At 48.9% G+C, this 24,798-nt stretch overlaps 1 protein-coding gene across 1 annotated transcript in view; it reads right to left on the bottom strand.

Annotated features, from left to right (window-relative positions):
- Window positions 1-22,780, bottom strand: part of LOC126997627 (protein O-mannosyl-transferase TMTC2-like) — a 61,049-nt gene extending 38,269 nt beyond the window's left edge. The window contains exons 1-3 of the mRNA XM_050858817.1: window positions 22,621-22,780; window positions 21,103-21,571; window positions 4,597-5,299 (exon numbers count right to left, since the gene is read on the bottom strand). Of these exons, the coding sequence (XP_050714774.1) occupies window positions 4,597-5,299; window positions 21,103-21,561 (1,162 nt within the window). The 5' untranslated portion in view covers window positions 21,562-21,571; window positions 22,621-22,780. The remainder of the gene's footprint in view (window positions 1-4,596; window positions 5,300-21,102; window positions 21,572-22,620) is intronic.
- Between the last annotated feature and the right edge of the window lie 2,018 nt (window positions 22,781-24,798).

Here is a 24,798-nt window from a genome sequence, read left to right as displayed (position 1 = left end):
CCCATCATTATTATCATTTCCTGTATCTCTCTCTCTCTCTCTCTCTCTCTCTCTCTCTCTCTCTCTATTCCTTTTTCCATATTCCTTCCACCATAACACATACACACACACACACACACACACACACACACACACACACACACACACACACACACACACACACACACACACACACACGCACGCACGCCCCCCCCCTCACTACACACGCACACCTAAAAAGAAAAGATAATCTGTAAATTCCATCTCCATCAAATTGACCAAGGAATTTTCCGTTGTAAGTCAATTAGTCACTTAGTCGTGTTGCACTCCTCCTCCTCCTCCTCCTCCTCGTCTTCCTCTACTTCTTCCTCCTCCTCCTCCTCCTCGTTCTTTTTCATTCACGTTCACGCACCAAAACTAATAAATAATGATCGGGGAATAAAAAAAAAATAACGAGTAGAGAGACAAAATGAGGGAGAGAAGGAGGAGGAAAAGTCTCTGGACAGTTCAGGAGGGGAGGAGCAGAAGAAGGGGGTGACTGAAAAAGGAGAATGTAAAAACGAGGATGAGGATGAGTAGGAATAGGAGTAGGAGTAGGAGGAGGAGGAGGAGGAGGAGGAAGATGGGCGATAAGTGATTTGAGGATGGCTGCATAGTGGTGCTGGTTGAAGGAAGAGGAGGAGAAAGGGAAAAAGAAGGAAAGGAGGAGGAGAAGGAAGAGGGAGATGGACGATGAGGATGGTGTGCATAGTGGTAGTAACGACCGGAGGAATAGGAAAAGAGAAAAGGAGGATATGGAAGGTGGCTGGACGAGAAAAAGAAAAGAAAAGAAGAAGGAAGAAGAAGAAAATAGGCCTTAAGCGAGGGGAAGATGCAGAGTGGTTGTGTTGGTGGTAGTCGGAGGAGGAGGAGAAGGACTGAAAAACGAAGAAAAGAAGAAGGAAAAGGAGGAAGAAGATGGGCTACAGTGGGCAATGAGAATGGTGGCAGAGTGGCAGAGCAGGAGTGGTGGCGGCGGTGGCAGTCCAAGTGGAGGTAGAGGAGGTGGGTAGCCGGGCAGCGGGGCCTGATCACTGGGGTAGTTAAAAAGAGCTAAATGAGCGTTCTGGCGGTGCTCAGCTGCTCGTGATAGCCGGGTGTTGCGACAAAGACGGAGGACTCCCGGGCGGCTTTGCAATGGCGAGTCTGCCCTCACCACACGCAACCGACGGAGTAATTATTTTCTTGCATGATTGCGTTGCGCCCTCCCGAATGTGTCTTCATGAGCAGCGAGAAGAGTTACGGATCTTTGGAGTGGTGGTGGAGGTGGAGGTGGAGGAGGAGGAAGAGGTAGGTGGAGACAGAAGTGGAGGTGGTGGCGATGGAGACAGTGAAGAAGGAGGAGGAGAAATAAAGTGGAGGAGACAGTAGTAGAAGGTGGTGATGATGGAGATAGTGGAAGAGGAGGAGGAGGAGGTACGTGGAGACAGTATTGAAAGAGGAGAAGAAAGTGGAATAGATTGAGATGGTTTATGTTTTGTGGTAGTGTTTGGAAAGGAAGGAAAAAGGAATGCTGTGAAAAATTAGTATTAGTATTAGTAGTAGAAGAGTTGAAGGCATTTAAAGAGGAAGAAAAGGAAGAAGAAGGAGAAGGAAGAGGATGAAGATGGTGGCTTAGTGTAGTGAGGGAAGAGGAAGAGGAGAGAAAAAAAGAAGAAAACAAGGAGGAGGAGGAAGAGGAAGAAGGGATACAGCCAGAAATATTGATTGGTTTAGAAGAAAGAAAATATGAAAGAGGAGGAAAATAATGAAGAGGAGGAAAGGAGAAGAAAAGTTGTCCCTCAAAAGTGTATGAAAATTGTCTTCGCCTCACTTTTTTTCTCCTTTCTCTTTTTTTACATTTAAAGCAAAAGGAGGAAAAGAATGAGTAGAAAGGAAGACAAAAGAGGAAAATTTATGTTCTTCGGAAGTGAATAAAAATTTCTTTCCCTTCGCTTCTTCCTAATCTTTCTTCTTTTTTTCTTTTCTTTTTAAATTTCTGTTTATCATTATTTTTTTTCTTTTTTTTCTTTTTTTTCTTCCTCCTTCCCTCCAGCCTTCCTCTCCTTGCCTACCCACTTGTCTTCCCTCAGCTGTTTTTCCTCTCTCCTTTTTTAATTATCTTTGCTTATTTTCTTTTTTTTTTTCTTTCCTTCCTTCTTGCCTATCTTCCTTCCTCTCTCTCTCCTTTGCTCTTTTTTTTTTCCTCATTGCTTTATTAATTCTCCTTTTTTTCTCTTTTCTTTAACTTTTCTTTATATTTAACTTTCTTTAATATACTTCTAAGTCTGTTTATCATTTCTCCTTTCGTTTTTTTATTACGTTATTAGTAAGTTCGACTGTAGACTATATAATTGCTTTCTTTCTTTCTTTCTTTCTTTCTCTCGCACCTGTATTTTCCTCAGGTTGGGGTCATTACCTAGGCGTTATGAGAGGTTAGCAATGGCCACCCTAATTAGCGTTCGTAAACAACACTTCTCTGCATAACACAATGGACGAATCGAGTTTATGACGTATGAAAACACATGGTTGCTTTATTACCCCTCTCTCTCTCTCTTTCTCTCTCTCTCTCTCTGGTGTGTGTGTGTGTATGTGTGTGCCTGTCGGTCTCGTATCCACACACACGCTCGCTGCTTTAAACATGTGTATTTTTTTTCCCCTCTCACAGCGGAGCGTATGCAAGTGAAAGGAGTCACATATGTATACAAATTGTTAGCCCTTTGCATAAAACATGGTCAACGAACATGAACTCTCTCTCTCTCTCTCTCTCTCTCTCTCAGCTGTGCGTGACTCTCCCTCCTCGTTATTCAAATACATCTCTCTGCCCCGAGTTCCCTGAATTTCAATAGATCATAAACGTATAATTTTAACCTCTTGCCAGTCCCGCCGCCCGACCACATCCCTGGCCACATGCCCGACGCCATCCTCAGCCACATCCCCCACCCACATCCTTCAGGGAGAGAGAGAGAGAGGGAGGGAAAGAGGGAGGAAGAGAGAGAGAGAGAGAGAGAGAGAGAGAGAGAGAGAGAGAGAGAGAGAGAGAGAGAGAGAGAGAGAGAGAGAGAGAGAGAGAGAGAGAGAGAGAGAGAGAGAGAGAGAGAGAGAGAGAGAGAGAGAGAGAGAGAGAGAGAGAGAGAGAGAGAGAGAGAGAGAGAGAGAGAGAGAGAGAGAGTAATAACCACTCTAGTAGCATTCTCAACCAACCACCACCACAACCACTACAACCAAAACTCCCTAACTCAACCACATCTTCAACCAACATCCTTCGAGAGAGAATGAGAGGACGAGAGGGAGAGTATAATAACATCTCCCCCATACTCAACCAACCTCCACTACAACCAAAACTCCCTTACTCAACCACATCTTCAACCAATATCCTTCAGTTCGAGAGACATAGAAAGAGAGAGAGAGAGAAAGAGTATTATAACCACACCACTATTCTCAACCAAACTACCATCACCAAACCACCACAAAACTCCCCTACTCAACCACATCTTCAACCAACATCCTTCAGTGAGAGAGAAAAGAGGAAGAAAGAGAGAAATAACCACACTCCACCATCCTCAACCCACCACCACCACAGCCTCAACCACAACTCCCTTACTCTCTCTCCCTCTCTCTCTCTCTCTCTCCCTCCCTTCCTGCCTTACTCCCCTTTAATACTAGGAAATATGCGCGTCTCATCAAGAGGAGGCGGACAGAATTAGCAAAGGTCGGCGTCCTGGGTTTAATCTCCTTATGCAAACTCACTAATGAAATAATTACTCTGTCACACCCATCTGTTCCTTATATGTCCCTCCTACTCCCCTGGGCCTCAGCGGCGGGGCGAACGGGGCCTGAAGAAGAGGAAGAAGGAGGTGGAAAAAGGAGGAGAAGTAGAAGAGGGAAAAGGAAGGAGAAACATAGACTGAAAATAGAGGAGAGGTGTATAAGGAAAAAAGGAGAGGTATAGGAGGAGGAAAAGGGAGAAGAAGTAGAAGAAGGAAAAGGAAGGAGAAACATAGACTGAAAATAGAGGAGAGGTGTATAAGGAAAACAGGAGAGGTATAGGAGGAGGAAAAGGGAGAAGAAGTAGAAGAAGGAAAAGGAAGGAGAAACATAGACTGAAAATAGAGGAGAGGTGTATAAGGAAAAAAGAAGAGGTATAGGAGGAGGAAAAGGGAAAAGTAGAAGAAGGAAAAGGAAGGAAAAATATAGACTGAAAGGAGGAGAGGTATATAAGGAAAAAGGGAGAAATATAGGAGAAGGAAAAGGATGAAGTAGAAGAAAGGAAAGGGAGGAGAATTATAAACGGTAGAGGGAGGAAGAGCACTGAAGCAGGAAAAGGGAGATGTAGAAATGGGAGAATAGTAATGAGAATAAAACGAAAAAGAGGAAAAAGAGAAAAGAACGTAAATTATAATATGGAGGAGGGGGAGGGGGAGGGCTGAAGAAGAGGAGGAGGAAAAGTGAGAAGTAGAAATGGGAGGGAAGGAATGGTGGGGAAACGAATAGGAGAGAGAAAAGAAGAACCTGAAATGGAATAGGAGAGGATGTGTGTGTGTGTGTGTGTGTGTGTGTCACCCACTGGGGGTAGGGGCAGGAGGCTGTCGTACTCACCCTTGGGCGGGTTAATGGCGATGCCTGAGCGGTAGAGGTTCTCCTCGGTGGCCCAGTCGTGGTTCCTGTTCCACGTGCGCACCGAGAAGAGGACGAAGAGCACCACGAGCGCCGCCTGCACCAGCCGGCGAGCCCGTGCAGTGCGCGCCCGTGCGTAGAGGAGGTGGGCGCCCCACGACACCAGCAGGCAGACGCCCATGGAGGGGATGTAGAGGATGCGTTCCGCCACGACGAAGCCCACGTAGAAGAAGAGGTTGGTGGCGGGCAGGAACGGAAGGACGATGAAGGCGAGCGCCATGATGGTCACGTCGCTGGTGGTGGTCGCCTCTCCGCCGCCCACATCGTCCCCGGGGCGTCGACGCCGCAGGGCCAGCAGCGAGGCCAGCGCCAGGAGGCCCAGACAGGCGTACAGGGCCAGGGAGGCCAAGTTTCTGGGGTCCGCCAGGGACGTCACCAACGGAATGGCCTCCATGGACCAGTCGAAGGACAGGGTGTAGGGGCACAGCAGCAGCCACGCGTTGAAGGCCGGCAGGAAGAAGAATGTGAGCGCCCGGACCCCCGACGACTCGCAGTCCGCCGCCGGGTTGTCCGCTGGGGCGAACTCCGGTGGCTGCGAGCCCATTATGGCGAGGCGGAAGGAGAGGAGCACGAGGAGCGCCACCCCGAGGCCAGCCAGGCCCTCCGCCACCCCGCGGTGACGCCGCTGCGGGAGAGAAAAACAGGACTTAAAACAGCGGCCGGGACAATCTGCTGAAGAGCTCCTGCCAATAAGCATTTTACTCCTTCTTAGGAAGGAGGGTCATGCCGAATTATCCTCAAACACTGCCGTTACCCCACAATTACCTTATGCAATAGCTTCAAATACCCTAATGAAGCGCCAGGTCCTGAGTTAGTATGATTGGATCACACCAAATTACTATCATCAGGACACACATACATCGACAGGGGCAAAGATGCTCTCATGTTAAGCCTACATCATCTAGCCTGCGCTGAGCGGCCGGACTGCGGTGTGTTGTTAACAGGAAGCTGGTCAAAACTTGCGTTCCGCTGATCACTTTCTCCTCCTTCCGACGAGGCGCCGCCACTCCGCCTCCTTCATTAGTCATCGCCGCCGTAAGGTTACTTGGAAACTCCAGCGCCGGGCGAAATCATTTCAGAGGAACTTTTAATTACGTTACCAAGCCCTTACGTTTTTTCACTCCCAGCTTTGAGCCGCTGCCCCCCGCTGTTCGCCCGGCTCGTGGCACGCCAGCCCGCGGCGCCGCTCACTCCCTGCCCCGCCTGTGGTATTATCCCTCCCTCCTATTTCAAACACGAGCCCCAAGTGTGCATAAAAAAGAGTAATAACAATAAATAAGGAAACAGTAACAGATAAGAAGCACCGTATATAAACTGCAAGGGTACTAATCATTCCTCTTTGACGGCGCCTTAACTCGTTTCCCACACTCCGTCCGCCCTGTACCCGGCCGGCAAAGCCACAGCTCATCCTCGGCCTCCTCCTCTTCCTCCTCCTCCTCCCACGCACCGTGATGCAGCAGCTGCACCGCCCCGCTCTGCATAGTTCACCCGGTGCAGCAGCGGGCGGAGGGAAGCGGTGCACGCGGCCGGCCCTGCAGCACCCCGGCACATTTATCAGCGGCCAGCAGTCGGTGTTTAGCGCCGCGGTTGAGTCGGCGCGGCCCGTCAGAGGCGTGTCATCAGCAAGACCAACCGGCACCGCGACATAGAATTTATCGTTCGGTATTTAGCCGGAGTGATGTATGAGGCGGAGGCTCGCCGACCTGCCCGTCCTGCCTGCCCGGCGCCCCCACCCCCGCTACTGCACCGCCGACAGTAGCCTCGCCAGGGCAGTGACGCTCTCCATGCCCCGCGGACACCTGCATACGCGAGGGAGTGAGCCTTTTCTACCCTAGCGAAGGAGGAGGGGGAGGAGGAGGAGGAGGAGGAGGAGGAGGAGGCGGCAGCTGGAGGGGCGGCGTCTCTCTCCCCTCTGCCGCAGGATGCCTCGGTAGCTGAGTGGGTGTGCAAATCTTCGGCGCTGAGAGCTCTTTCATGTAAATGTGCTTTTCAAAGGTCATTTGTGGGTTTCTTTCTTTAAAATTATTCATGGTGATGTGTGCGTGTGTAGTGGCTGGTGCCGCGGGTCGCCGCTCGCCTCTGTGTGCCTGATCAGAGATACTTATGTCCGTGCCTCCGCGGCCGAGGATTCACAAATTATTCTTAAAAGTAAATGTAGGCTTATCAGTGTGTGTGTGTGTGTGTGTGTGTGTGTGTGTGTGTGTGTGCGCGCCTGTACGTGTGCGTATGTTTACCATCCACACACACACACACACACACACACACACACACACACACACCAGCAGTTCCACAGAGCACACACACTATTTTCGCTCCCACCATCCCGTCATTACCAGGCCAATCTGCATACGCGCATGCCCCTCACACGCCCGCTATAAATACCCGTCACATGTACTTAATATACGCAGGGCGAATAAATAAAGGCAGTTGTTGAACGTTCGGCGGGAGCTGTTGAGTGTTTGCCGCACGCCCAGGCCATGGCAGGGAGGCAGGCCGTGCATGTTATAACGACTCTCCCTTCTCCCTCACTTCCCTTGCTTCCTTCCCTTCATTCCCTTCCCTTTCCTTGACCTCCCTTTCCTTGACACCTCTTCATTCTCTTCTTCTTTCTTGCCTTCCTTTCCCTTCTCTTCCCTTTCCCTTCTCTTCCCTTTCCCTTCCTTCCCTTCCCTTCCTTTCCCTTCTCTTCCCTTCTCTTCCCTTTCCCTTCCCTTTCCCTTCCTTACCCTCCCTTCATTCTTTTCCTTTCCCCTTCTTTTCCTTTCCTTTCCTTCCCTTTCCTTCCCTTTTCTTCCTTTCCCCTCTCTTCCCTTCCCTTCCCTTTCCCTTCCTTACTGTCCCTTCATTCTTTTCCTTTCCCTTTCCTTCCCTTCCCTTTCCTTTCTTTTCCTTCCTTTCCCTTCTTCTCCCTTCCATTTTTTATCTCCTTTACTTGCTTTACCCTTCTCGTTTATGCTTGCCTTCTCATCCCGTCATCCCTAACCCATTATCCAGTCTGTCTGTCTGCCTGTCTGTCTGTCTCTATCTATCTATGTATGTATCTATCACTATTCTTATATATCAGTCCATCTGTCTATCTATATCTGTCTATCTGTCTATATCTAATGACGGTTTAGTCTTAATTGTAACGCAAGATTAATTTGTTTTATGGTTAAAAAAAAAAACACTAAAAGAAGGAAGATGATTATATTTTTTGTTCTTACTTTCATTTATTTTTTGTTTTATTGAACTGGAGGATATAGCCATTCCTCTCCTCTCCCCCCCCCCCAAAAAAAAAAAAGGAATAGTTCAGTATTAGAGAGAGAGAGAGAGAGAGAGAGAGAGAGAGAGAGAGAGAGAGAGAGAGAGAGAGAGAGAGAGAGAGAGAGAGAGAGAGAGAGAGAGAGAGAGAGAGAGAGAGAGAGAGAGAGAGAGAGAGAGAGAGAGAGAGAGAACAAGAGCAAGAGCGAGAAAAAGAGCGAGAGCGAGAGGAAAACATGTTAAATTGCCTTCCTATAAAAGCGACGAGACGTGATCCGCCGTTTGAATTCATGTGGACAGAAGCGTCGATCGCATGCCGAGTGCAGGTGCGAGGGAAGGTAATCACACGGATGACTGGCAGAGTGGCTGGCGGGGGCGAGGGGGGAGGGAAATGGGGTGAGGAGTGGAGGGCGTGTGGATGACGGGGAGGGCGCAGACGGATGAGGCCCTTGATGGATTGCTCAGGCGAGGAGGGAGAGGCGGGGAGGAGGAGGGAAGAGAAGTGGCCGTGACAGCAGCTTTGATCGCTCAGAGACTCGCCGATCCTGGTCGCAGCGAGTCAAGAAAGGTGTAAGCAGGACAGAAGAGGTAGCAGTTAATTAGCACGCAGCAGGCGACAGAGAGACAGTAATAGTTGACGGAGAGGTGTGAGGTGTGGGGTGACGGGCGGCGGGTGACGCTCCGCCGGATTGACAGCTGGGTGACGGATGGCTTGCCGGCGCCCCGGCCTCCCCCTCCTCCCCCACGGCCGGCCCGAATCTCCGTCTGGGTCTCCTTTATTTATTGCCTCCTCAACCACAAGCCTGTGAGTAACGACTTTGCAAACCCCGCCCCTGTTGCAATGTAATTACTCAGCCGGCCAATTAAGGCAGTAACTTACCGTCGCTCCGCCCACTCGGCCCCTCAGCCAATGGGGAAACGACTCTTGTTACTTGCCCTCCAATTAAGACCACCTGGGCGGGGCTTGCCTGACACCACGGTGTGAGGCAGCTATTGCAAAGCCTCATTGCCAGCCAAGTGTTGACGCATCAACTCTTTGTTAACGCCGGCGCTCGCCCCTCGCGCCGCAGCGCCCCGCCAGCCTTGGGGACGCGGTGCACTAACGGGACTCTGACTCCCAGGGGGACCATGAAACCCGGAGGAGCGCAAGGCCTTCAGAATCGCCGATGACGTAACCTGGCCTGGCCGCGCTGCGTAAGGCGTGCTGGCCAAGGCTCCGCCCTCCGCCCGCCGCCGCCACGTGTAGCGGTGACAACCCTTGCCCCCGCCTGACAGCTTCCGACCTCTAGCGGGATCAGCGCACACTGCCGCCCCACCTGCCGCTAAAACTCTTAAATCTTTCACCCAGTGCGTTGTTCCTGCTCAATTTTTGCCCTCGGCCATCGCTGGACCGCTCGCTTCAGTTCTCGGAGGTCGAGAGAGAGAGAAAAAGATCGCGGCGGGTAAGTTGAGCGGCGGCGTGAGGGCTGTGGCGGAGCAGCGCGCCCGGCGGCGGCCAGCGGGGAGCGGCGGCGCTACACCTCAGCGACAAGAGAGAAAGGTGGCGAAGCATCTCATAATTAGGCACTTTCTTGAGAGCGGGTGTGAGGGCGGTGGGGCGGCCGTCAGCTCAGCGTTGTAAGACATGCATCATCCCTGCCATCCCTAACTGGCGGGGAGGGCCGGGGCGGAGGGAGGCAGCCAGGTGGCCACAACAGTACTGAGGCTGGAGCAGAGTGGAGGCCAAGGCGGTGTGGAGGCCAGGCCAGCGAGGAGGCCAGGAAGGTATGGGAGGGGAAGGGAATTTTAAAAGCTGAAGTCACCCGATTGCTGGAGCACCGTGTAACGAATACATTGATGCACCAATAACATGTATGTGTGTGTGTGTGTATATATATATATATATATATATATATATATATATATATATATATATATATATATATATATATATGTATATTTATTTATTTATTTATTTATTTATTTATTTATTCATCACACAAAAAAGGTAGTCTTTTAATTTTTATTTTTGGATTATTACTTAACGTTTCATTGAAGTCACCAGCGGCGGCGCTATACTTTATCTCCCTTCCCTGTGCGGTGCGTGGGCGGCGCGCTGCGGGAGGGCGGCGGGCTAGGCGTGGAAATTTTTATCACATCAAGAGGCAGAAATATTGGCCACAGTCACGCAGCGGAAACGCACGGGAACGCTTACTGGGAAGCCAGCCGAGGTGCTGTGCTGCTCCGTCTCAATCACAAGCAATTATTTTCCCCGCCGCTCATCGCACTTCGGTGAGCCGCGCCAGGGCCGAGCAGGGGCTGTGTCTTGGCTCCTGAACACGATTAAAAAAAAAGCAATCTTTGTTAAAGATTCGGTAATATTCCTTAAACGAAATTTTGCTAAAGTTGCCTCGTAAGAACAGTTAGTGGAATTTTATGTATAAATTAATTGATGAGGGAGTATACTTCAGAGAGTATTTATATAGAGGAAAGAACAGTAAAAGGACACGGGCTATTAACGATTTTGGGGCAGTTCATAAGAGAAAAAAAAGGGAATGAGGCAACCGAAACTTATGGAGAAATCAATACTGAGATACATAAACGAAAACTAATTGCAAAATCATAAACACTTGAAAATAAAGAAAATAAAAAAATAGGATAAAAAAATAACACACACACACACACACACACACACACACACACACACACACACACACACACACACACACACACACACACACACACACACACACACACACACACACACACACACACGCACACAGTAGCCAAGCCTTGCACCCTCATAGGCAGGCAAGCTGGTATTGATCTTTGTACGATATTCATATTAACCTTTTTTTTTTGTCAACGGGGGAACCAATCTCTTGTAAAATACCCGCCATGCACTAAAAAACCAACCTCCTAGATGATATTATTTTGTTCAGGTTGGCTGGGTAGAGTAGAGTGGAGGAGGAGGAGGAGGAGGAGGAGGAGGAGGAGGAGGTGTTGATTGGAAGGGGTTGGGGGGTCGAGACAGACATGGTGGCAGCGTCTCTAGCCAGTCTCAAAATAGTACTACAGGGCCAACGAAAGTCAAATTAAAAATCGTCCGTCAAGAGAAAAAGAACGAAGTAAAATGTTAGTTAGTAGTGGTGAGGGTTTTAATGTTGGAGGAGGAGGAGAAGAAGGAAGAGGAAGAGGAAGAAGAGGAGGAAGAAGAGGAAAAAATAGAGTAGGGAGACGAAAAAGCAAGAACGAGAAAGATAAGAAAAAGAAGATATAATCGAAGAAAGAGGAAAAGGAGGAGGAGAAGGAGGAAGAGGAAGGGAAATGGAGAAGAAAAAAGAAGAAAAAGAAGAAAGAGAAAGAGAAGAAGTGGTAGGAAGATGAAGAGAATGAGAAGAAGAAAAAGAAGGAAGAGGAAGAGAAAGCCAAGAAGGAGGAAGAAGAGGAGGAGGAGGAGGCGCGGGAGGTCGGGGCGGCTGTGTGGGTAGCAATAAAACACAAGGAGGCCGCGGGAGCCGGGGTGTCTCGCTGCCGGGGCAACATGACAGATAATGAGTCTGTAAATTTACCAGGGGGGGGACTACCTATCCACGCCCCGCCCTGCCCCGCCCCGCCGGAACCCGCCCCGCTAAACTTTGCCCCGTTGAATTGATCTCCTCTCCTTCCTATCCCGTTCTGTCCCGTGCCCCGTTCTGCCCCACTCCGTCCCCCCTGAACCCGCCCCGCTAAACTTTGCCCCGTTGAACAGATACCTTCTCGTCACCATTACCAATCCATGCCCCGTTTTGCCCCGTGCCCCGCCCCGCCCCGCCCCGCCTCGCTCACACCCGCTAAACTTTGCCCCGTTGAATAGATCCCCCTCCATCCTATTGCCAAGCCCCGTTCCGTTCTGCCCCGTTCCTTGCGTGCCCCGTCTCGTATACAATCCCAAGCCCTGTACCCAAACCCCGCCCCGCCCTCCTGCCCCGTTTCTTTGGTTGCCCCGTCTCGTATACAGTCTCAGGCCCCGTACCCTAACCCCGCCCCGCCCCGCCCCGCTCCCTCCCTCCACCCCTACCCTTCAGCCCTCACGCCCCGGCGCTAACTCGGCAATTAACACCTCATATCATTTTAGGCGCACACGCATGGTGTACACGCACACACATACACACACACACACACACACACACACACACACACACACACACACACACACACACACACACTGACCGGACTCCCCCCTACCCCTTTCTCTCCCCCCTTTCCTTTCCTCCCTCCCTTCCTTCCTCCCTCCCTTCTCTCCCTCTACTGTTGTCTTGCCTCATTAGCCCACAAAGGTGCTCCGTCCGCGTATGATGTTTCCTCCAGTTACCTCCAGCCCCTCCATCCCTCCCTCCGTCCCTCCATCCCTCCCCTCCTCCTTACCTCTCTCGTATTCCTTCCTTTCCCCACCTCCATTCTTTCCTCCTTCCCTTTCTCCTTCCCTTTTTCCATCCTCTTCCTTCCTTTTTCCCTCCCTCCCCCTTCCTTTCCTCCTTCTCTCCCTTCCTTCCTCCATTCTCCTTCCCCTCCTCTTCTTCCTTCCATCCTTTCCTTCTTCTTATTTTCTCTCTTTTTTCCATTCTCTATCTTTTTACATTTTCTCCCTTTCCCTCCCTTCTTTCCTGCCTCTTTCTATTCTCTCTCCCTTCTCCCCATCTACCCACACCTTCCCTCCCTTTCCTCCCTCCCTGCCTCCCTCCCTATCTACCCACCTGTCTCCTTTCCCTTTCTTCTTAACCTGCTTCCCTTCTTCATCCTGTATACCTCTTTAGTTTTGCTTTCTTTTCTACGCTTTTTTTTTTTCATTCTTTAATCTTCGACCTACCTGTCTCCTTTCCCTTTACTTTCCTTACTTTTCTTTTCTTCCTGTAGACCTTTTTTTTTCGTTTTCTCTTTTTCTCTTTCTTTTTTACTCATTATTCTTTCATCCTTTAATCCTCGACCTACCTGTCTCCCTTTCTTTCTACAAGCTTTTCTTTCTCTTTCTTCCTGTAGACCTATTATTTTCTTTCTTTTTTTCGCTTTATTTTTTCATCCTTCAATCCTTTCCCTTTCTTTCTACCTGTATTTCTTTCTCCTCCTTCCTGTATACTCTTATTAGCTTTCATTTCCTCGCTCTTCAATTCTCAACCTCAATGCCTCTCTGTCCTGGTTACGTGTTAGACTCTACCTACTCGTGTACCCCGGTTCGAGTCCCCGTGGTCGGCTCTTCACCCTCGCTCGCTGTCTCATTCACCTCCCTTCCCTCTCGCTGTCCGCTCTTGTTTCGCCTCGTCTTCACCCGATCCCCGACGCATAGCCTGAAGCCAGAGTCACCAAGACCTCCCGAACACGCCCTCTTCCTCCTCCCAACACGCACTTACACACACACACACACACACACACACACACACACACACACACACACACTATACAAGGGGACGCGTTTTAGTGCTCTCAGTAACTTGCATTCTCGCCTTTACTTTACATGGTGTTCTTTTTTTGTTTGTTTTTTGTTTTTACTACTATTTGTGTTTTTGTTTGTTTTTGCTTCAGCTGCGTAACTCTCTGTCTCTCTCTCTCTCTTTGTCTGTAGGTAGGTACGTCCGTTTCTCTCTCTCTCTCTCTCTCTCTCTCTCTCTCTCTCTCTCTCTCTCTCTCTCTCTCTCTCTCTCTCTCTCTCTCTCTCTCTCTCTCTCTCTCGCAAGAAGCCTAATTAATTTAACGTGTTTCATAAGGCCGCTTCCTTCTTCCTTCCTCTTTTTCCTTGCCCCCTCCTCCCCCTCCTGCCCCCCCTCCCCCCTCCCCCCCGCCCCCCGCCCCCCTCTCCCCACGTGCCCTCCTTCATTTTAAGTTCACCTGCGCTGCATTTCAGAGTGACGCCCGCCACCCAGTTACTCCACCCTTTCTCTCCACACCCACTCATTCTGCACACTAACTCCACCCGCTGTCCCGCTCACTCCACCCATCATCACCCACCCGGCCCGCCCGTCTCCACCACCACCACCACCACCATCATCATCGCCTCTTTTACTGACTGACTCGGCAGTGCATCCTTCGTTTCCCTTCCCTTCCTTTCCCTTCGTTTCCCTTCCCTTCTCTTCGTTTCCCTTCCCTTCCCTTCCCTTCGTTTCCCTTCCCTTCCCTTCCCTGACTTTCCCTTTCTTTTCCTTTCCTTTCGTTTCCTTTTCTTTCCTTCCCTTCCCTTCCCTTTTCTTCCCTTCCCTTCCGTTCCCTTCCCTTCCATTCCCTTCCATTTCATTCCCATCACTACCCTACTTTACCCTTCTCTTCCTTCCCCTTCCCTTCCTTTCCCTTCCCTTCCCTTCCCTTCCCTTTCCTTCCCTTCCCTTCCCTTCCCCATCGTCACCCTGTACACTCCACCCTTTCCCATTTACTCCATCTTTTTTCCTTCATTTCCCTTCTTCCTCCATCTTCCCTTCATTTCCCTACCTAACCCTTTACTCCTCTTCTTTTCCTGTATTTCGCTTTTTCCTTTCTGCTCCTTTCCTATGTCTATGTTCCAATGCAGCGGGGATGAGCACGGAGGCCACGCGTAGAAATAGTGTGTGCCTTTAACTTTACCTCTATGGTCTTTGTTGGTCATTCTTCCTACGTTGTTTCCTTTTTCTTCGTCTCTTTTTAATCCCACTTCTTATCATTTGCCTTCTCCCTCTTTCCTTCAGTCTCCCTTTCTTAGTTTCTTCTTCTTTGATCTTCTTACCTCTGTTCCTCTTTCCGTAACACGCATCTCCATTCCTCTTCCTTCCCGTCCGTCTCTTCTTTCTCCTCCTCCTCCTCCTCCTTCTCCTCTTCCCTCTCTCTTTCACCTTTTGACCTTTCATCTCTCCTTCCATCCCACTCTCACCATCTTCCTTCCACCTTTCGTCCTTTCCCCCCTCTTCTCCTCCTCCTCCTCCTCCTCCTCCTCCTCCTCCTCTCTCCTCCTTCCCTTCGCCTCTCCCTTTCCCACCAGAGCTTGTCTTTCGCTTCACCGAACTGACTTCCAGCCCTGTATACCTCTCCTCCTCCTCCTCCTCCTCCTCTTCCCGACTCCGACTCCTCCTCTTCCTCCTCCTCCTCCTCATTCTTCAACTCCTCTTCCTTCTTATCATCTATCTATTGCATTTCTCTTGTAAACTAAACCTTGTTCTATTTTTTTGTTTTGATTCTTGATTACGTTCTTTTATTTTTCTTGTTCGTGTTTTTTTTGTCTAACACCTTCTCCTCTTCTCAATTCCTCCTTCTCCTCTTCCTCCTCCACATTCTTCAACTCCTCTTCCTTTTTATTATCTATGACATTTCTCTTGCTAACTAAATCTTGTTCTTTTTTGTTCTGATTCTTGCTTTTGGTCTTTTTGTTCTTCGTTTTCTTGTTCTCCTTTTGTCTAACACCTTCTCCTCTTCTCAACTCCTCCTTCTGTTCCTCCTCCTCCTTCATCTCCTCTTCCTACTGATCATTATCTGTTGCATTCCTCCTGTTAATTAAATATTGTTCTTTTTTGTTTTGATTCTTGCTTTCGGTCTTTTTCTTCTTCGTCTTCTTGTTCTCCTTTTGTCTAACACCTTCCTTCCTGACGTAGTGACCGCGAACCGAATTCCTGCATCCTACTCTGAGCCCCACGGTATCCTAACTTTGGCTGCATGGAAGGGAAAGGAAAATAAGTAGGAAAATGCAAGGAAAAAGGGAGGATGAATGAAAGGAGAAGGAAAAGGAATATGAAAGTGAAAGGAAAGGAAAGGATGAATGAAAAGAGATGGAAAATTAATAGGAAAATAGAGGAAACAGGAAAGGATGGGAGCTTCTGCGTTCTTGAAGTGGAGGAGTTGATGTTTCTTATAGTTCTACGTCGTTCTTTCCTTTCCACTATTTGTATCGACGTTGCCACTAAGAATCGTTCAAGAAGGAGACTCAGAGAAAGAAAGAGAGCGAGAGTGCCACTAATAATCGTTCAAGAAGGAGACAGAGAGAAAGAAAGAGAGCGAGAGTGCCACTAATAATCGTTCAAGAAGGAGACACAGAGAAAGAAAGAGAGCGAGAGTGCCACTAATAATCGTTCAAGAAGGAGACACAGAGAAAGAAAGAGAGCGAGAGTGCCACTAATAATCGTTCAAGAAGGAGACAGAGAGAAAGAGATCGACAGTGCCACTAATAATCGTTCAAGAAGGAGACAGAGAGAAAGAAAGAGAGCGAGAGTGCCACTAATAATCGTTCAAGAAGGAGACACAGAGAAAGAAAGAGAGCGAGAGTGCCACTAATAATCGTTCAAGAAGGAGACTGAGCGAGAGAAGAAGAGCGGGAGTGCCACTAATAATCGTTCAAGAAGGAGACACAGAGAAAGAAAGAGAGACCCAGTGCCACTAATAACCGATCACTTTAAGAAGGAAAAGGGAAGGAAAAGCTGCGTACACTAATGGTGGAACTTGATGAAAACTAAAAGAATAGGAGTCGCGCTTAGATGCACGTTAACACCATAAAGTAATTGATAAGGAAAGAAAGAGAGAGGGAGGAGAAGAATTGGTCTGCCTATGTTCTTCGTTATAGCGAGTGTTACGAGAGGGAAGAAGAAATATATTGCAGCGCTAAAAGTGAGTCCCAAGAAGCAGTAAATGATGATAATGATGATAACAGAAATGACAGTGAGGAGGAGGAGGAGGAGGAGGAGGAGGAGGAGGAGAATGACCGAGCACTGCGGCAGCCATAGTTGTAGTAGTAGTAGTAGTAGTAGTAGTAGTAGTAGTAGTAGTAGTGTTATTCGGATGGTTTTGTAAGTCGTAAAGTAATGTGACCATGAATTTCTCTCTCTCTCTCTCTCTCTCTCTCTCTCTCTCTCTCTCTCTCTCTCTCTCGCTCTCGCTCTCGCTCTCGCTCTTGCTCTTGCTCTCGCTCTCGCTCTCACACACTCACACACACTCACACACACACACAAACACACACACCATCACCACCGCCGCGTGCTCCCAGTGTTCGTGTCGCCTCACTGAACTTTCTATATTCCCGCCTTTTTTGTATAATTCTGGTTGGGATTCTTTTCCCTGTCGTTAAGCAGACTATCGGCAAACGAGTCCTGGGTATTAGACGGAGGTGAATATATTCTGAATAATAATGGGGACTCGCCACCTCACCCCGCGGGCCGTGGCGGTGGCGGCTGTGGATGCATGGACGAAGAGGAGACGCGGCGCTTCCTTCTTTCCACCGCCTCCTGGAAGGGTTTTATGCCTCCTTCGGGCGTGGAGCTGTCCCGGGCGGCTGCATAATTGACTTGCGGGGAGCATCTGCTGTTTTGCTGCAGTCCACGGCCATATAAAACCTTAGTCTTTGAGCAGCCGCACTCAGTAACCCCACAGAGCTGCTAGAGGAGTCACTGCAGCGCTGCCTTTGACCTTCTGGCGCTGCTAAATCGAAGGGTAGAGTATGTGTGTGTGTGGGGGGGAGGGGGGTTAGTGTGTGTGTGTGTGTGTGTGTGGAGGGGACGGCGGCTCGGTGCGGCGGGGCGTTTGGTCGGGCTGGTCGCGTACGGTCGGGCCTCGTGTCCTGGCGGGAGTGTCGGGCCGTCGCGGGATTGGTGTTGGGTCTGTAATGAAGAGTCTCGGTGACGCGTGGTTGAGCGCCTCGATTATCCTCTTCTGGCAACACCATCTGCAGAGGACCTTTTTTTTTTTTTAACCCCACTCTCCGTTTATGACACCAATTACGGGCTGACTGTGGTGTGTGTGTGTGTGTGTGTGTGTGTGTGTGTGTGTGTGTGTGTGTGTGTGTGTGTGTGTGTGTGCGTCATTTTGAAAGATTTGTTCTGTTGCCAAGAGGTTGCGGATTCTCTTTGACGAATGGAGAAGTGTTTGCGGCCTTGCGGAACACCAGAAGGTTTTTCGGGGCTTTTGAGAATGAGAAATAACGAGGAAATATATGGAGAAAGGAAGGGAAGGAAGAAGGAAGGGAGGAATAATAGAGAAAGGGAAAGAAAGAAGGTGATTAAGGAAGATAGGGAAGGAAGAAGAAACGTCGTGGAAGAGGCATAACAGAGAATAGGCAATGAAAAAGATGAAGAAATGAAGGGAAGGAAGAAGGAAGGGAGGAATAATAGAGAAAGGGAAAGAAAAAGGGTGATAAAGGAAGATAGGGAAGGAAGGAAAAACGGCGTGGAGGAGGAATAACAGGGAAGAGTCAAGGAAGAAGATGAAGAAATGAAGGGAAGAAAGAAGGAAGGGAGGAATAATAGAGGAAGGGAAAGAAAAAGGGTGATAAAGGAAGGGAAGGAAGGAAGGTAAAACGGCGTGGAAGAGGAATAACTATCATCTATGTATCACTATCTATCCCTCTTTCTCTCTCTCTCTCTCTCCCTGAAGTTCATTAAGTATATAAAATGATACATGTTCTCCTCTGCACTGTATCTTCGCTTGTCTTCACTCCTCTTTTCTCTCTCTCTCTCTCTCTCTCTCTCTCTCTCTCTCTCTCTCTCTCTCTCTCTCTCTCTCTCTCTGTATCTCTGTATCTATCCCTATCTATCTTTCTCTCTCGCTGCTCTTGATCCAGCACTCAGCGGCGCCCAAGGAAAAGAAATTATTCCAGTAGTCCGGTCATGCAAACGTCCGTCACTTTTGTTTATACTGTCATTACACCTGCGGGGGAAGACATTCAGGCAGGCGTGCACCGACCTGATCAGGAGGAGGGAGCTGCAGAGCCGACCAGGAGAAGGGGAGGATTGAAGGTGGGTGGGTTAGCAGGGAGAGGAATTACATGGAGACGGTAGGGAGTGAGAGCCGATCAGGAGGAGGGGAGGATTGAGGGTGGATGGGTTAGCAGGGAGAGGAATTACAGGGAGGCGGCAGGGAGTGAGGGCCGACCAGGAGGAGGGGAGGATCGAAGGTGGGTGGGTTAGCAGGGAGAGGAATTACAGGGAGACGGTAGGGAGTGAGGGCCGATTAGGAGGAAGAAGGGAGGATGTGAGGGTGGAAGGGTGAGGAAGGGAGGAATTACAGAGATATTGACGGCAGGGAAGGAATGAGAACGGTGAGGAAAAGAGGAAAGAAAAGGATGATGAAGGAAGGAAGGGAAGGAAAAAGGGTTAGGAAAAAGGTGATAAAGAAAGGAAGGGAAGAAAGAAGAGTGGATTAGGAAGATAGGAATAACAGGGAAGGGAAAATAAAAAATGATGAAGGAGGGAAAGGAAGGAAGAAGGAAGGGTGACCAGAAGAAAAAGGTAGGAAGGAAAAGAATAAATAAGGATAAACGGAGGAGGGAAAGAGGAAAGGAGGGAGAAGGAAGAAGGAAGGGTAAACAGGGGAAGGGAGGAAGGGAGAGGCGGGAAGAAGGGAGGAAAGACGAGAGGAGGCAAAGAATGAGGAAGAAAAAAGAGAGAAACCAGGTGTATCATTCTCTCTCTCTCTCTCTCTCTCTCTCTCTCTCTCTCTCTCTCTCTCTCTCTCTCTCTCTCTCTCTCTCTCCCTCCTAGGTAATCTTCCATCACACTTGCTAATTAGTCTCGGCTGCCTACCTACTAACGTCTTTTCTCTCCTGTTTGCCGAGTGCAGGAAAAATAATTAAGGACATACTATAAAAAAAATCCGACCGCTGGAGTGAATTTAGGAGCGAGAAATACAGACTAAGCTTGTGACGTGTTCTTGTTGATATTTACATCGCATCATCTTCTGTCCCTTTATGATTTTCCTTCCATCACTCTTCCCTTTGAATCTGTTTCCTCTCTAATAATAGTGACAATAACAAGAGCATTCCCCTCCTGTTCCTCTATTTCTATAAGCTTCTGTATTCTCTCGTCCTCTTTTTCCATCTCGATCATCGCTTATACTTCCATTTCTTCACCTTCTCAGCGTCTCAGGTGTTTAGGGGCTTCTGAACAGGTGTCTTATAGTCTCCGCAAACCTCCCTCTCTACCTCCTTCGCCTCTTATGATAATGGTAACAGTAATAACAACAGCAATCCAGGGAAACAAAATCTATCAAAAACCTCATTAGCCGAACAGTAGTCAACCCACTCCTCCCTCTCTACCTACCCCGCTTCTTATATTAATAGGAGCGATAATAGCAACAGCAATCCAGGTAAACAAACATATCAAACACCGCAAGAGCCAAACAGTAGCCAACCCTCGACGGCCTGACTTCACCGAGATATACATGCATAGCTTTCAAGGGCGGCCACTGTTTACCTGGACGGGGCAGGTGATAAGGGACACCTCCGCGGGGCTGCCTACCTGTCTATCGGGAATGGGACAGGTGAGGGAAGAAGAGATTAAAGCCCAGGTGAGAAGTAGGTGAGAGAAGGTAGTTAACGGTATGAAGAAATGGAGCTTGTGGGAGGATATGAAGTTACGTGTTTATTGATGGTCTAGAGTAGGGACAGGTGAGGGACATGAGAGATTAAGGACCAGGTGAGAAGTAGGTGAAAGAAGGTAGTTAGTGGTATGGAGAAATGGAGGTTGTGGAGGGAGATGAAGCGGAGGGGAAGAGGGTGGTTGATGGCGTGACGAGGATGAGGAAAGTAAGTGGAAGAGGGTGTTAGAGGAAGAGGGTGTTAGAGGAAGAGGGTGTTAGAGGAAGAGGGTGTTAGAGGAAGAGGATGACTAATGGAGTGAAAAGGAATAGGAAAGTAGGAAAAAAAAAGTTAATGGATCGAAAGTACATTAGATTTCTGTCACCGAGGAGGACGCGGAGTCTGGCAAGATCTTTTTCAGCCTTTCGATCTTACAGAAGTCAAATTTCGGGTTATATGATGAATGCTTTTCCTTCGTTCTCTTTGTCTATAATTCTTGTCCGTGCTTAATAACGTTTGCGTAGTTCCTATAATAACAGAAATGGACACTAAAGCTATGGCGGAGCTCCTAAGAAATAGCTTATGTTTTAGTATCTTACATTTTGCTAACAATATAAATCCACAAAGAACTAAACACATATATCAGAAACAACTGTAGTAAACAAACACATATGAAGGACAGATGGAGAAAGTAACGAGGGCGGAGAGAGGGATGGAGGGAGGGAGGGAAGCTTTCTGGAGGAGACAAGATAATCATGAGGAGGAGGAGGAGGAGGAGAGGGAGGAGGTGGTGGAGAGATAAAGACGAAGGGCAGGGAGGAGGTCATGGGTGGAACAGAGTCGAGATAAGCATGAGAGAGATGGAGGGAGAAATGGGAAAGAGGAGATGTAGAAGAAATGGAGAAGAGAGAGAAGGGAGAGGAAGGGACGGTACTCACCTCGGTTAGGACGGAGAAGACCTCGCGGGGCCGAAGCTTGGCGTACACGAAGAGGTGGTAGGCGGCGCAGACGGCGAGGGCGGTGATGCCATGCTCCTTCGTCAGCATGGAGAGCGTGGCCGACACAAGCGCCGCCCCAAGCCACGCCCGCCGCCCCACCTTGCCCCCAGTCATCGCACCCATCGAGAGGCCATTTCCCCGCCCGCACCCACAGTAGCGCATGTAAGAGAGCAGCGCCCCGAGGAAGAATATCGCGGCGCCCACGTCCGCGCGGCCCACCACCCCTGCGACGGCCTCAGTGTGGATGGGGTGGGCGGCGAAGAGAAGGGGCGCTGCCGTGCGGGCCAGGCGGGCGTGCGGCGTCAGGGTGCGGGCGAACACGGCGAAGAGGCCCGTTGCCGCCACATGCAGCGCCACATTCGTCACGTGATAGGACCGTGGCTGGAACTCCGACACCATGTAGTTGAGTCTGAAAGGGAGGGAGAGAAAGCCGCGTGAGTGAGGGAGGAATGTTGAGTCTGCGATGGATAGAGTTGAGTTCATGAGAGGAGAGTTGAGTCTGTGTGTGAGAGAGTGAGAAGAGTTGACTGAGTGAGGGGAGGGGGAGAGTTGGAATGGCCAGTGAATGAGTGAGTTAAGAAAATGACGCTTACGAATACGGAAAAGAAAGAAAGGAAGGAAAAAATGGCATTGAAGTTGAGTCTGAAAGGGAGGGAGGAGGGGAGTGACTGAGGGAGGAATGTTGAATCTGCAGGATAAAAGGGAGGGAAAAGCGAGTGAGTGAGTGAGTGATTGAGTTATGAAAAATGGGTCGTGAGAGAGAGAAAATGAGGAGTAAGTTAGCGAAGAGGGAAGAAAGGGAAACTTAGATAGGCTGGGTAAAGAAAAATATACGAATAACCAGACATAGAGAGAAGAAAGTGAAGATTTAAATGATAACGAGACTTACGAATATGGCAAAAAAGAAAGGAAAATGAATGACAGTAGAGTCTGAAGGGGATGGAGGAGGGGAGTGAGGGAGGGAGCAATGTCGAGTCGGTGGTGGAGGAAGTAGATGAAATAAGAACATAAGGAGACTGCAGGAGTGAGTGGGATTGAACGAGTGAGTGAGGTAGAGAAGGAACGTTGAGTCCACGAGTAGCTGAACGAAAGGGGAATAACAGAAAACTGATATAGACAAAACAAAGAAAAATGAGAATTCTTAGACGTTGAGAGAAGTAAGTGGAAAGATAAATGAAAACGAGACTTACGAATACGGAAAAGATAGAAAGAAAGGAAAAATAAATAGCAATGAAGGAGAGAGAAAAAGAATTAGAAGACACAAGAAATGCATAAAGGAAAAAAAAGGAATAATAGACGAACAGTTTAACGAAGAAAACCCACTTGAACTTAGAAATACGGAAAAAGAAAGAAAGAAAGGAAGAAAACAAGGCAATAGAGGGAAGAGAATAGAATTAGTAAATGTAAGGAATGAAGGGATAGATGAATAGATGACCAGTTTAACGAAGGACTACCCACCTGAAGGAGAGGACAGTGAGGGGCCGGTAGGACTTGTGGGAGCCGCTGTGGGTGAGTGGCGTCCCCCAGAAGTCGTCCCAGAGCAGCTGTGTGAGCGGCGTCGTTGGCAGCACATCGGGGTTGGTCTTTATGGCTCGGCTGAAAGACAGATGAAGGCGCGGCGTGAGAGACAGACACTCATGGGAGAACTTGGGACATGGAGACATAGAAACACACATACACACAGAGACACACTTGGATCATAGCAGGTACATAGAAACACAGACACATACACGCTTGGAACATAGTAGGTACATAATAACACACACACACACGCACAAACACTCATAGGCGAACTTCGGGCATAGAAGACACACAGAAACACATACACAAACACAGACGCACACACGCGCACACACGGACACAGACACACTTGGAGCACAGTAGGTACATAATAACACACACAAACAGACACACAGACACTCACTAGCGAACTTCGGGCATAGGAGAGACACAGAAACACATACACACACACACAGACACACACACAAGTACACACGAAAGGCATAGCATGAGGCATAGACAGTCGTAGGCGAACTTGGGTTTAGGAGATACATAGAAAAACACACACACACAAACGCACAAACACACACACTCCTATCTGATTTCTTCATTATAGGCCAGTGCTCTCTATCTTGCTCTTCTTTCTAGTTGTAATAGTAATAGTAGTAGTAGTAGTAATAGTAGTAGTAGTAGTAGTAGTAGTAGTAGTAGAAGTAGATTTTATCATCGTTGTAGTATTCACAGTTATCCCAGCGCGCCCCGTCTCTTCCTCCTCCTCCTCCCCCTCCTCCGCCTCCTCCTCCTCCTCTTCCTCATTTTTCAATTCATTCTTGATCTTCCCCTTATCCCTCTCACCTCTCTTCCTCTCAGCCCGTAATCTCCGGTGTGTCCTTCACGGTCGGCCTCCTCCCCACCCCTCCCATACCTTCCTTCCTTCCCCTCTTCTCTTCCTTACTCCGGCCTTTACTCCTACTCTCTCTCTCTCTCTGCCTATTGTCTCCTCTCTCTTCTCTTCTCTTCTCTTTTTCTTCTGTTCTGTTTTCTTTTCGTTTCTTTCCTTTACTCTTCTTTTCCTTATTTTCTCTTCTCTTCCCTTCTCTTCTCTTCTCTTCTTTTCTCTTCTCTTCCCTTCCCTTCCCTTCCCTTCTCTCCTTTTTTCTTTTGTGGCTTCAAGATCGCGTTTAATGTGTGTGTGTGAGAGAGAGAGAGAGAGAGAGAGAGAGAGAGAGAGAGAGAGAGAGAGAGAGAGAGAGAGAGAGAGAGAGAGAGAGAGAGAGAGAGAGAGAGAGAGAGAGAGAGAGAGAGAGAGAATGATTAGGATATGCACGACTGCCACAAGACCCATTCCTCTCCTCACCTTTCCTCCATCTCTCCCTCCCTTTCTTCCTCCTCCTCCTCCTCCTCCTCCTCCTCCTCCTCCTCCCTTCTCCCCCTTTCTCCTATCTTCCCTCATCCCTCTCTCCCTGGTTGATCCTCCTCCAGGTTCTCAGGGTCGAGGAGAGAGAGAGGAGGAAAGGGAGGGAGAGAAAGAGAGGAAGGGAGGAAGGTTGAAGGGGGGGAAGGGATGGTCTCTGTTACAATGAAGACAAACTGATCTAGATTTCCTGAAAGCTGACAGTTGATACACACACACACACACACACACACACACACACACACACACGCACCCCTCAACAGATGGAAACACACAATAGGCTTCCAATTTCTACGTTTCCTTACATATTCAAATGGTTATAAAAAAAACCCTTCATGTGGCACTAAGTAAAAATTGGTTCATATTGTATTTCGGGAGGAGGAGGAGGAGAAGGAGGAGGAGGAGGAGGAGGCAGAAGAGCAGATCCAATTCTCTCTCAATTTCTCTATCTCTCACATCATCCCTCCCTCTCCCTTCCTCTCCCTCACACACACAGTTATCCGTTACGTTTCTTTCTCCTCTCATCAATTACGCCCCGAGTCTGCCCCATGATCCGCCCGGCCGATACCACACACCATTCACCCGAACAAACCAGCCATCGGCAATCTGGAACCCTGAGGCGGTGGCGTGGCTTGTCGGGGTGTCCTTCCGTTTGTCTGTGTCCCTCTCGCTGGTTCGCCCAAGTCCCCCTTTGAGAGTCGCCATGTAGTTAGCTTATCGGT

The sequence above is a fragment of the Eriocheir sinensis genome, chromosome 12 (assembly GCF_024679095.1).
Source record: "Eriocheir sinensis breed Jianghai 21 chromosome 12, ASM2467909v1, whole genome shotgun sequence".
NCBI classification, from domain to species: domain Eukaryota; kingdom Metazoa; phylum Arthropoda; class Malacostraca; order Decapoda; family Varunidae; genus Eriocheir; species Eriocheir sinensis.
This window is presented reverse-complemented; position numbering and strand designations above follow the sequence as displayed.